This window comes from Pteropus medius, unplaced genomic scaffold, assembly GCF_902729225.1.
Source record: "Pteropus medius unplaced genomic scaffold, Ma_sr-lr_union100, whole genome shotgun sequence".
Lineage (NCBI taxonomy): Eukaryota > Metazoa > Chordata > Mammalia > Chiroptera > Pteropodidae > Pteropus > Pteropus medius.
In genome coordinates this window covers 675,040-687,323 of record NW_024352148.1, presented here as the reverse complement: position 1 = coordinate 687,323, position 12,284 = coordinate 675,040, and the positions used below count along the sequence as shown (strand labels likewise).

The following is a 12,284-nucleotide window of genomic DNA, read 5'->3' as shown; positions in this document are numbered from 1 at the left end:
GAGCGGTCACGTGAGTCTTCACAGCAGCTTCACGCGGAAGGCGCCTGGATGGCCCCGTGCCGCTCAGGGGGAGACATGGCCACCTCGAGTGGCAGGCCGTGCTCGGGGCGTCTCGGCTAGGACGACGTCCTTGTGCCCAGGTGTGGGGTCCAGGGTCACAGGCCAAGTTGCTGCTACTTCTCAGTTCAGTTAGTTCAGTGAATTGAAAACCATCACAGGTGAAACAATGTTGGGAAAATAAATCTGCCAGCAACACCAAGAATTATCTGGGACGTGGTTCTGAGTCTAGTGAATCAGGAAACGCTTCCGATCCCGCCTGTGCGTCCCCAGAGCTGTGCAGAGCGTGTCCGTGCGAATAAGAGGCTAAGGCATGTTCCAGATGCAGCGAGAAGAGGGGGCGGCGCGTCTGGGCAGCGGGCCGGCGTGTGAGGCCAAGGCTTCCAGCGGAGGGGCTCGGGGGTCAGTGGCCTCGGCCACATGTTCAGAACATGAGGTGCACAGCAGAGCAGAATGACTTGCCACAGTGGACTTGGGCCACAGCAAGGCAGGCAGTCTGGACGCCGACAAGTAGAGTGTTTGTGAGGGCGGGCTCCTGGGACGCCGTGTCAGGTGGTCGGGAACCGGCGAGGGGAAATGCGGGTGCAGAAGGAGAAGAGCGAACACCCCCCGAACCCGTCTGAGCCCCACAAAGGCCCCGTGCGAGCCGCGGGTATAAATCACAGCGAGGCACGAGCAGACCCTCGCGGCCACCTGCTCGAAGTCATTGAAAAACACGCGGAAGAGGACCAGGGCTGCCCCTCTTGGCAGGAAGGGCGACCTCAGGCAGGCACCGCGTCCAGGAAGGTGATAGGCCGAAAAGAGGCCGTAGTGACAAGTGGCAGCCCCGCTGTCACGGGAAACAGGAATGCAGAGTCGCGTGTTCTCATCAGGGAGCCTGGAGAGCCGTTTCTGGGAAGAAGTCCGAGGAGACAATTTCAGAGCTGGGCTTGTTCCAACAACTGCCTTTCACACCAAGAGGCGAGACGTCTTCAGTTCAGAGCATGTCGGAAGAGGTTACTCAAGTACATCACGTAGCCATCAGAACAGGAGGGTCCAGTCCCACTGCTGGATCTTACGGCAACAAATCGGCACCTGGGAATCACCTCAGTGAGAACACCGCCTCTCCTAGACCAGCCTCCTGCAGAGCAGCGTTATTGGATGGAGGGAGGGAGGGTATGGGATAGATAGACAGACGGACAGATGAAGATATTTTAACAAAGGTGATAATTCCAGAGACATAGGGGGATTTTAAAGACACTTTCATAGGAATAAAATTAAATTTATGACCAGCAAAGAAGGGAAGTCATTTTGTGGGGGAGCCCGACACACATTCAGTAAACCCTTGCCAACCACGGGCCGGGGACGCAGTGCCTAGCGTGTCAGGGAAACACTGCGTTACTGGTGCAGCCCCGCTGTGCACACCTTTTTTCAGTCTACCTGATGGTGTGTGCTGATAGTGTAAAAAATCAAGACGGAATGGAATGCGGAGTGATGCGAGCTCGCTCACGTGCGCATGGTGACAGAGATAGGACTCTCGATCGCAGGCCGACAGCACGTGCGTCAGCTGGAGACTCTGCATGCTAAGGACACAGTTCAGGCACCATTCCACGTCCGAGTGGAACAGCCATCTGTGCTGCGTGCACAAAAGAACATCTACTGTGTGCACAAGTGTGAACTCCACTTAGTGTCTCTCTGGGAGCTGTGCTCACGCCTTCTTTGGCAAAGGAAAAGTGACAAAGCACGCCAAAGCCACGGGGTGTCGCTTCACGTCGAGATGCCGAGGCTTCCACAGAAGAAAGAAACCTAAAAAGACAGTTTCATTTCTTAAACCGTAATATTCAGGGGTTTGTACGAAGCAAATGATATGGAAAAATAAAAGTAATAACTTGCTGTTTTTGTAGTACTCATAAAGAAAAAAGTAAAACATGATTTCGCTACATGTAAACATCCACGATGTTTGCGTTTCATTGCTGTGTAGCTGCCACACGTGCAGTTAGGTCTGCGGTGTGGCCGGCAATGACGCCTGTCACCACGCCCGCCCAACCAGCCCCCCGGAAAGGCCTTGCCGACCTGGAAGTCCTCGTACGCATTGCTGAGGTTCAGAACGCCGTCTTTTTCGTGTTTGTCCTGTGCTTCGTTTGAGTGTGGGCAGCAGATATTTGGCGAGCTTTCACTCCTGCAGGGCCCTGCAGGTGGGCCACCCTCTGGACCGACAGAGCTGTCGTCTGTCAGCAACCCGCCCTCGGAAGGGGGGTGTCCGGGGGCCTGGCCCTGTGTCTCTGCTGCACCCGTTTGGACTCGCTTTACCCCCAGACCTCCCACGGTCCTGATTGCGACCCCGGCGCCTTGACTTGGCATTTCGTGATACGCAAGCAGTTTTGAGACGAGTCTCAGAGCACAGTGGAGAAGCGGCCCGTGTGTCCACGTGGAAACACGGGACAGGACCTGCCGACCGTTGCTGCTCGGTCCCGCTGACGTGCCGCGGACAGTTGCTGACCCCAAGGCCAGATGTTGTGGGGAGCCCTGCGTCTTAGGTGCGAGCGTGTCTGTGGGGTCAACTTGAAAACCAGCCTGGCAGGTGGCTGCGTCACAGGAATTGAGAGAGAATCTCCACACACAGATTCACATAGTTGCACCCGGTCCAGGACCCTGCGGTTCCTCAAGCGGGACGTTCTTCACACCCAGCGTTCGGCGAGGCTGTTCGGAGGGTCACAGCTCCCCCCGATGCGCGCTCGTCCCGGGGGGTCCTGCCGTTCCCTTTCGCTGTTGGGAGACGCAGGCTGTGCTCATGGTGTGCGCACAGTGCAGGGTCCAGCCGCTTGGCTCCGAGAGCCTCTGGGCTGCCGAGGCCCAGGACCCACCCAGGGTGTCACCCTCTCTCCGGGCCCCTGCGGAGCTGGCCCGTGCCCAGCGTCGCTGCTCTGGAAGACCTGCGTTTCTGAGCCCACCTTTCATTCGCTCGAGCAGATCAGAACAGTGGGGCCGCAGCGAGTAAGAGCACAGTGGAGATGCTTCTTACGACGTGGCCGCCAGTTAGACGGGAGGCTCTGCGCTCAGCTTCTGAAGCACGACCACGGCGGCCTCCCCGCCCGAGGCTCGGGACCAGCTCCCCCGCCTGCTGCGACCGTCCATAGCACGATCTGTGTTGAAGGTGGGGCTGTGTCAGTGGCAGAGAATGATAATGGGATTTCGCAACCTGACGTATTCCGAAGAGTTATATATAAGTCAAATTTGTGTGATATTTTTTAAAGTTTCATTGAAGCCATGAGAAGCAGTCTTGTGAGGAAACATTTTCTAAAGCAAATAACCCTTCAGCGACGGCCGTAGCCGTCAGATGTTTTAGGTGGCACTCCGTGGCCGTCCTGGAGGTCTGCCCGAGGGGAGCCTTCGCGTGAAGCCATGCCGGTGCTGCGTTTCGGTCTCCACGAACGCCGAAGTCGCCCTGCCTTCCCCCGCCCTTAACTGCAGCTGAACAGTCGACACCGCGTGGGGCGAGACGCTGATGCACACGGGCCTGTGACTTCCTGCGTGACTCACCAGGCCCCGTGGGGAGGCCTGCCTGGTCGTCCCCAGGCGCGCCCACCCGGGCTCACTCAGGCCGTGCGTGGTGAAGCCTGAGCGGCCCGTCTGACTTAGGGGGCTCCTGCTGCTTTCGGGCGTAAGGCACACAGCTCTGCCCAGAAACTGCTCGGCTCAGCGGGGAGAGTGAAAGCGGAGGATTTTCAGCAGCCTCGCTCCCCGACGGCGCTGGCCTCCGCGCGGCAGAGCAGACCGCTCACGGAGTGCTCCCCGACGGCTCAGTGCTCTCCAATGTGGAGGCTGCAAGGAAATGAACTGTTGCCTACAGTTTGATGAGGTTTTTCCAAGTTATTTATCCTATAAGTTACGCGCTGGAAATGACTTCTTGATTAAATTAGAAAATGCATGAATGGGGCGGGCCATAAATTTTAGGTTAGTTGGGAAAATAAAATATCAAATATCAATAACGTAACATGGCAAGATATGATAGTACGTTGACAGACAGCCAGAGTTCCAAGTAATTTGAATGTTGGGTTTTGCTCAACGTTATTTCATCAGGGAGGTCTTTCACGTTCTTGAGACATTTTCATCCCAACGTCCAAATTAAATTATCACGTGCTTAGTGTCGAGATGATTCAGAACCCTCCCGCTCCCCAAATTACGGAGGTTTCCTGCGGTTGCGATTGTCCCGATAGCGATGAATCTGATGGCAGTGGACAGCAGTGGCCTCAAGAAGTCTGGTGCTTGATTAAAGCTTCTTGTAGACGAGTCTTCTGCTAATTTGCATGGCTGGCTTAATTAATCCATTAAATGTTGGTTTAGGCTCTTTTTATACAATGTCAAAACAACCAAAAGAATCAACTAATTCAGTGAGGAAAAAAAGTAGCCAGTTTCATGAAAAAAATACGAGATTGGCTATTTGTAACCATAGAAGCAGAACTGACTTGATTGGCTGAATTTTAAGATTTTCAGACAATTATTTTGGCTCTTGCAGAGGCCATTGTTTCCCGGCTTTTCCATACTGAGACACACCCCTAACTGTGCTGAGTCTCACCCCAAGGTGGGGGGCATTGAACTGCTCTGCTGCGTGTGTCTCTGGACCCCGGGGGAGGGGCAGGCCTCGCTGCTCATCCGTCAGCCTCCTTTTCCTGGCCCTCCTCTCCTCGTAGCTCTCCAAATGCAGAGGCGGCCCGGGGACATTCAGGGCTGGCCCTGGCACTTGTCCAGGGCCAGTGTGTCTCGGTGTCTGGCTGGGAAGCAGTGGGCTGTAAGCAGCCTCACTCCAAGGCGGACTTACCGGTCCTTGTAGTGCTCAGAACCCAGGAAGAGAAAAACGCATCTTTGTCGTAGTATCTCAGGAGGTAAAAATAAATACGCAAGCAATGCTTTGAATCACACTCTGAACACATGTAAATTATGTTTTCAAAAACTGTCCTATAAAGAAAAAAAAGCTAACTATAACATTTGGCAAATAGGAGCCCACTCTTTCTGCCTTTAAGAATAAACAGATTCTTAAAGACAGCAAATTTAACGCATAATTCAGAGCAAGACTCGAAATCTGCACAGAAATTGTTTGCAAACATCGGGGGATCAAAATCACTGCATTTGGGTCCAAACTCGGCGTCGGCTAGAGCTTAATTTGCACAGTGTCCTTTGCCAAATGTCTGTAGGTGGCCCAGCGCTTGCTGCCGTTTTGCGGGGTCCTCCCCGCCGCCCGCTGAGGCGCCCGTGCTCGCGTGTCCACGGCCCGCGCCCCGCACCCCGCACGTTCACGCGCCCGCTGGACCTGCACGCCTGACCACCTTTAACCGTTTCTCACCGCGTTTCCCCTGGGCTTGAGTACAGTCTCTGGGCCAGGACAGTGCATGCCCTTTTTTTTTTTTTTTTTGCCCTAATCTTATAAAATGTTAGTTTCAAAATTCACTTAAAAATCTGTTCTCACTTGAGTCTTTTTTTTTTTTTCTAAATAAAGCCTGAGAATTTGCTTTTAGCTAGCAAATCCAAGGGAGCGGCTGTGAAACTCGCAGATTTCGGCTTGGCCATAGAAGTTCAAGGGGACCAACAGGCCTGGTTTGGTGAGTACGCCCCCCACACCCCCACTTCCTAACCCGGAGGAGGCGGAGGCGCTCGTTCCCGCAGCTCGACAGTCTGAACTTGCTGGTCCTCTGTAAGCACGTAGCTTTCCTGACATCAGAGGGGATGTAATCAAGAAATAATTTAGGAGAACGTGTCCACGGGAGAGCAATAACGCGTAGACTTTTTTCGTGAAAGATGAGAGGAAAACGGACCCAGTGCTGAGAATGACAAAGGCGGCCGCAGTGCTCAGTGCGTGTTCCGTTCGTGGGGAAATCGCGGTGCTAAGAACTGTGACAGAGACAGCAGGTCCGCAGGGAACACTCACAGCGTTTTGCGTGTCTTTGTGATTAACAGAAATTAACGTTTCAAAAATGCTATAAAACATGTATATTTCCACCTTGATTATCTTCTTCCTCCAGAGTGCCACTTTCCTCTCTAAAATTTTTATAACTTTGAAATTTCTGTTTCCTTACAGTTAAGGAAGAGATTAACCCCAATGAAATTTAAACCTTAGCATTTCCAAGCAGGCTTGCAGATTGCCGCAGGGTGTAGCCTGAACGACTGTCGTACCCGACTTAGGCCCCTGCCTCCTGCCAGCACCCCCACCCCGTCCTCCCCATGGCGTCCGAGAGCAGGGCCTCTGGCCGCCCATCTGCTCTTCTGGCTTCACTACGTTGAGACAGGACGAGAACCTGGAATGCCTTCACTCCCATTGCTTTCCCTCTGAACGAGCAGAAGCAGAAAGAGCTGGAAGGGCGCTTGCCTCCTTCGTCTGTACGCAGACGCTTCTCTGTGTCCCCACACCCATACGACTCCTAAGATGTGCACGGAGCTGCCAGCCCACCGCCCGGTCCCTCGTGCGCCCCGCTGGGTCCCGGGGGGGATGGCCCGGCAGCGTCCCCGCGCCCCGTCCCCGTGCCGGCGGCCCGGGCGAGGGCCTCACGTTCTCCTGCCTGCCCCGTGTCGGGGCGCCTGGCTGCAGCCCTGGTCCCTGAACCCCCCCTTCCCCCAACCCCCCACCCCTCCCGTTCAGTGCTGCCTCTTCCCTTTCTCTCGCCTGCCCGGGCAGCCTCACACCTCCAGACCTGGCCTGGGGTCCGTCACGTTTTGACACAGCAGAAAATTTGATACAGTTCACAGCAACCAGAGCAAGGCAGAAGCTAGGTCAGCTGCATAAGCCTGCGCCTCACAGACAGCTTTGCGTCCTGGGTCACCGTGTGCCTGACGTAGAGAAAGAGCACACAGCAGGGGACGGGCCAACAGGAAGCAGCAGACCTGTCACCAAGGTGGGCAGAGACACAGACTAGAAGCAGGTCCTGGGCCTGGAGACGCTGACACTGGCCATCAGTGACGGCTCACTGTGACGGGTGCAACACGGGACAGCAGGTGTGACATGCTGCCTCGGGGACAGTGTCAGCGATGGGTGACACTCCCGCCTCCCTCCTGGGTGAACGAGGGTCTGCCCCCTGGTGAGCCGGGACATAAAGGCAGCCCCGAGGACTGGGCACGTGCAGAGCCGCAGGCCAGACGAGGGGTCGGGTTCAGCTGAGTGCAGCGGACAGCGAGCAGGAGAGGGCCCTGTGTCCTCTTGAAGGGCGTGACTCGCTCGGGGGTCTCGGGGACCTGGGAAAGTGCCAGAGCTCCAAGTGTCTTCGTAGTTTTATTTATTAAATGTAAAAAGTCTTTACAAATAAGAAAGATAAAACCGTATAGGCATCATGGAAGGTGCTTTTCGGTTTGGATTTTTAATGATCGTTTTCAAGGCCAAACGTTTGTTTTCCCCACGTTCTTCTCTCTCGCTGGCCACGATATTTGAATACGGGCCAGAACAACGTCCCTGTCACGACACCTGTGAAGGTGGCCGGAACGCCTTCCACTGAGAGACAGCCACGTGGGGGCGGGGGTGACGCTGCGTGCAGGCGTTTCTGCCGGGGAGACGGGAACCGCCACGGTCCTGCTTCGTGGAAGGGCCCTCTTGCCGGGAGGAGGAACAAGCCCTTAGTTACCCACGAGCTGCCCCTGTCGCCTGCACGTGTTTGTCCTGAATTCGTGTGACTGCCCTGCGGCCGGGGCTTGCCCAGCCGGCACTGTGCTTGTCAGCGATTTCCGGACCCTGCGTCCTTTCAGAGAGTTCTCCAGCCTTTAAAGGAAACTTACAAATGAGACGTTCTTGTCCGGCTTTTGTAAGTCAATGTTTTACTTGGAAACTGCTGTTCTCAGAAGTCAGGAGAAACGGCGCACTGCAGACCCCAGCCCTGAGCTCGCGGTGACTCCCGCGCCCCTCGCTGGCTCCGTCTCACACGACGCCAGCTGTGCCTGGGTCCTCGGCCAGCGTCCCCGCCACGCCGGCCTGTCTGCCGTGTCGGGGTCCCGGCGTGCTGCCGCCATGGGCCCCCCGCTGGCCGTCACCGGCACACGGCGAGCTCCTGTACCTCCTAGCGAGTTCTTCCGTCACTCGTCACCCCCCAACCCCACGAGCCACCCCACTTTCAAAGGGATCTGCTGAAAATCTGGGTTAAACTTGCTCTCACGACCTGCGCTTCGGGCCTGCGCTTTACGGGCGAGTGTCTCGTGATGAGGTTCGCGGATGTCATGGAGCTGTCATCTCCCACGAGGCCCTGACCCCTCCCGTTTTCTCCCTCCTCCTCCGGGGCCGGGCCGTGGAGTGAGCTGACCGGCCGGGAGGCGAGCACACACCTTTACTTGGCGTTGGTGCTTTCATCTTCACACGCTCACAGGCCTTCCTAGAAAAGACGGGGAGAGAGACGGGACCGGGGCTCACGCCCCGTTTCGACAGGGGATGGACGGAGGTGTGACCGGGGACGGCGGGTTTGGGCCGGGGCCCCACGGGCCCAGTGGAAGGTTGGGTTGTCTGCACAAACAGCACCGGCCGCCTCCAGGGACCAGGGCGCCTCCCACCAGAGGGCCGTCCCTGCCCTGCTCGGTGGCTCTGGCCTTTCCTGCGTCTGCTGCTCCTCGGCGCCTTCGCGGTCTGCCTGCTGCGCGCTCCCCGCTCCGCGGCTGGGCTTTGACGCCCACGAACGTGCGGGAAGAGGGGCTGAGCAGGCTGCTGCGGTGCTCACGGGGTCTGCGGCGCCATGGGTCGGCCGCGCATCTGGCAGGCACGCGGACTGCTCCCTTGGCTGTGGGCAGGAGCGGGCGGCGCTGATACCGCTGGAGACCGGTCTGCCTCACCCCAGGGCGCCGAGGGCCTCGTCACCGCCGGGCCAACGTCCCCTCGGACGGGAACGCAGACGAAGCGTTCTCCCCGAGCCTGCCGGTCCCCGGCCGGTCCCGCCTGGCCTCACCTCTTGTGTCTCCGTAGGTTTCGCCGGCACACCCGGGTACCTGTCTCCAGAGGTTTTGCGCAAAGACCCTTATGGGAAGCCAGTGGACATGTGGGCGTGCGGTAAGTAGCGGCTCCTTCGCAGGTTACGGCGCCCGCACTGCCACCGTGGAGAGTGGCGCCTTTCACCCTGCAGCCCACGTCACGGGGCGGCTGCTCTCTAATGTCAGGGACACCTCGGTCTCCTGGGGGGCGGGCGGGGGCACCGCGTCGCGCCCCGGAGTCTGTGGGCCGGCCTCCCCGCTGCCAGGAGGAGCCAGCGCTGCTGGTCTCGGCTGCAGTTGGAGGCCGGGGACGTGGCACGTGTCCACAGCGGTCACGCATCTGGGCCGCCGTCCTCTCCTTCCTCATCCAAGCCGCCGCCACCGCACGTTTGCACAGAACGCTGGGTGGGGACACGGGGTGGACAGGGAAGTGGTGCGTTGTGGACAAGGAGGCGGCCGACTGTCTGGAGCCCGGGCCGGACAGGCCTTGAGCTGCCAGCCCCGCCCAGTGGGCGTCGTGTGTGGCCCAGGCACGTGCCGGCAGGAGGCCGAAGGAAAGGGCCGCTGGCCTCGCTGTGCCTGGGACAGTCCCCGGCAGCCCGGCCGCACCCCCGCCGCTGGCCTCACTGTGCCGCACGCAGCGCTCGTGGGGTTTGTTCTTTGTCGTCAGCCTGGAAAGGAGTCGATACGGCCCTTTGATTCTGAGAATAACTTTTTAGATCTTGTTTGTCTTTAAAAACAAGTAAGTTCTTTACCACTACTTCGTAGAGCTGGGTGGTCCCACGCCACGCGTGTTGGCTTTATCTTGTTAGCAGTCACAGCCTGGTGATCGAGCCTAAACGGGGTGTGCGTGCAGCTCATGGGGTCCCCTCCGTGCCTGGGAAAGCAGCTGCCCCTCCCGGCACACAGCACCCCTGAGACCCTGGGGACGGGCTCGCATTTCCATCGTCAACGGTCCTGTGACGTGACTGTTGCGTAGGCTTTGAACTTTCAGTTTGGGAAAACGTGAAACAGGAGCGTGGAGACCAGGGCCTCCCGTGCTGACGGCCACTCCTGCTCCGTCGGCACCGGCCTCCTCGCCGCCCACCCCAGGTGGCCGCGCCCGGGCCCCATCAGCTCGTCTGCGAGCAGTCGGACGCACGTCCCCAGAGGAAAAGGCACTTTCGCAGCCACGCCAGGCAGCGTGGTGGTGACCGCCCAGGCTCGCCACACCCAGTCTCGTGTACCCCCGGGTCCCTGGAACCTGTGGGTCTGTCCCTCGCTCTGCACGTCGCTGCTGGACACCTGCTGCCCGCAGCGGCCCCGCCGAGGACCAGCCTGGGCCTCTGTGAGCTGGCTGCCACCGCAGCTTCTGCGTCTGGACGGGAAGCTCAGGGCGACCTAGGAGGGTCTTGTCACTCAGAGGAAGAAGCTCTGAGAGGCCACAGGGTCAGTGGCTCGGCAGCCAGCCTGAGGATGCGTCTGCTGGCCAAAGACGGGACAGCTGAGGCCCCTGTGTGGCCGCGGGGACCAGGCAGCCAGGCCCCTGCCTCCACCGGACCACCCACCGTGGGGGCGCGTCGTCCATGCTGGGTCATGGGGACGGCCAGCGCCTGCCTTCCTGTGCCTCAGGGACACTGCAGCGTCGACGGAGTCACATGTCCCCACGGCGGGTAAGGGCGTCAAGGTTGCCGTGGAGGGAGCAGTCCCACACTTGGGGTCATACCGCCAGCCCGAAGCGTTCCTGCAGAAGGAGAAAGAACAAAGAGTCTTGAATTAGCTTTTTAAATTTTTAGTGTCTTTTTTACAGGGAGAGAAAAAGACCCCGGTTTTTTTTTATTTTTTTCTCTAACTGAGGAGAAAAAAGGTAAAATTAGGGTTACTCAGAAAAGAGAAGGCTGGACCCTTATTTGTGAGGCTCGGCCTCTGAATTAGGCAGTGGGGACGTCATGGGGACAGTGAGGACGGGGCCGGAGGGGGCCCCGTGCGCGTGTGCCCCACGGGCGCAGCTCGCAAGTCCGCATCCAGCGTGGGCGGCCACCGCCATCCTCTCCCATGGCGAGGGCAGGACCAGGCAGGCACCCGCATCACCGTAAAAGTGACGTGAAGATAGATTTGAGCGCACGTGAAGCCTCTGACAGGGAAGTGGGGACGTGTACGGTGACGCTGAGGGACGGACGTGTGTGGCTCCGTTCCAGTTTTTTTTGCTCCTTCTGCTTCCACTGCGAGGAACTGTCGGTCCTGAGCTGAAAGCCCGTGGGGCTGTGATTCAAGGGGGTGGTTTGAAACGTCGGCTCGGTCGTGTCACCCGGCTGTGACAATCCAGGGATAAGCAGAGTTTCAGAGCCGCGTTAGCTGCAGCGGTGTCTGTCATGCGAGGGCACAAGGACGGTGGGCAGAGCAGGGCTGGGTCTCCCTGACGGACACCTGGCGAGGGCACCAAGGGGCCAGCTCTGGGGAGAAGGAGCCTCAGGCACGAAGGTGGAGGGAAAGGGAGCCGTTGAAAGCCGGGAAGCAGCAACACCTGCAGAGAAAGCGAAGGCCGCGCCTGTTGTTCCGTGAGTGACACACGGCTGTGACCGGAGGCCACACTGTGCTGCAGCCGAGTGTCTGTTTCTTTGAGTTTTACGTGCTATTTCCCTCCTGTAATGTGAACTGTTCCGTAGTTTCACTGGTTTCGTTGTTTTATTGAAAAACTGGGCTCCCTGAGGAGAAAAGAGTTTGCATCTCCTCCTGCGTTGTCCACGCTGCCGGTGACCCTGCGGCTCGGCACGAGTCTGTCACCGGTGCTACCGCTCCGCGGAGGTCATGACTCACAGTGACATGACCAAGCGGAAGTGGGCACCGTGTGTTTAAGTGTCGCCCCAGCAAGGAACTGAAGTCCTGGAGTGTCTGCACAGATAAGCTCCAGGGAGGGCCTCTGGGAGGGGAGTCAGGGAGGCCGAACAGCGTCACCGGGTGACGGGCGAGTCCCATCCACAGGTGTTGCCTGCTGGCCTCTTCGTGCATCTTGGGTCCAGTGTGGACGCTGACACCCAGCTCTCAGGCCCGTCCTCGTGGTGCCGTGGACAGCCCAGGAGGGCGGCTGCGTGTCCCGCGGGACCATAGCATGGGACTTACTCTGTGTCCGTGTGCTCTGTTGCAGGCGTGATCCTCTACATCCTGCTGGTGGGCTACCCGCCCTTCTGGGACGAGGACCAGCACCGACTGTACCAGCAGATCAAGGCCGGAGCCTATGACGTACGTGACAGCCACACGCTCACGCGGGTGGCGGGGGAGGGTGTTTTCTGTTCCGCGACCAGCTCTCTGTCGCCGCTTCACCTGTGACTTTCTGCAGTTGC

General features: G+C 58.4%; 1 protein-coding gene across 1 annotated transcript in view; it reads left to right on the top strand.

The window, feature by feature from the left end:
* The window catches only part of CAMK2D (calcium/calmodulin dependent protein kinase II delta), a 134,222-nt gene that overhangs the window by 91,024 nt on the left and 30,914 nt on the right, over window positions 1–12,284 (top strand). Inside the window, exons 6-8 of the mRNA XM_039846913.1 lie at window positions 5,531–5,633; window positions 8,960–9,043; window positions 12,089–12,266. Of these exons, the coding sequence (XP_039702847.1) occupies window positions 5,531–5,633; window positions 8,960–9,043; window positions 12,089–12,266 (365 nt within the window). The remainder of the gene's footprint in view (window positions 1–5,530; window positions 5,634–8,959; window positions 9,044–12,088; window positions 12,267–12,284) is intronic.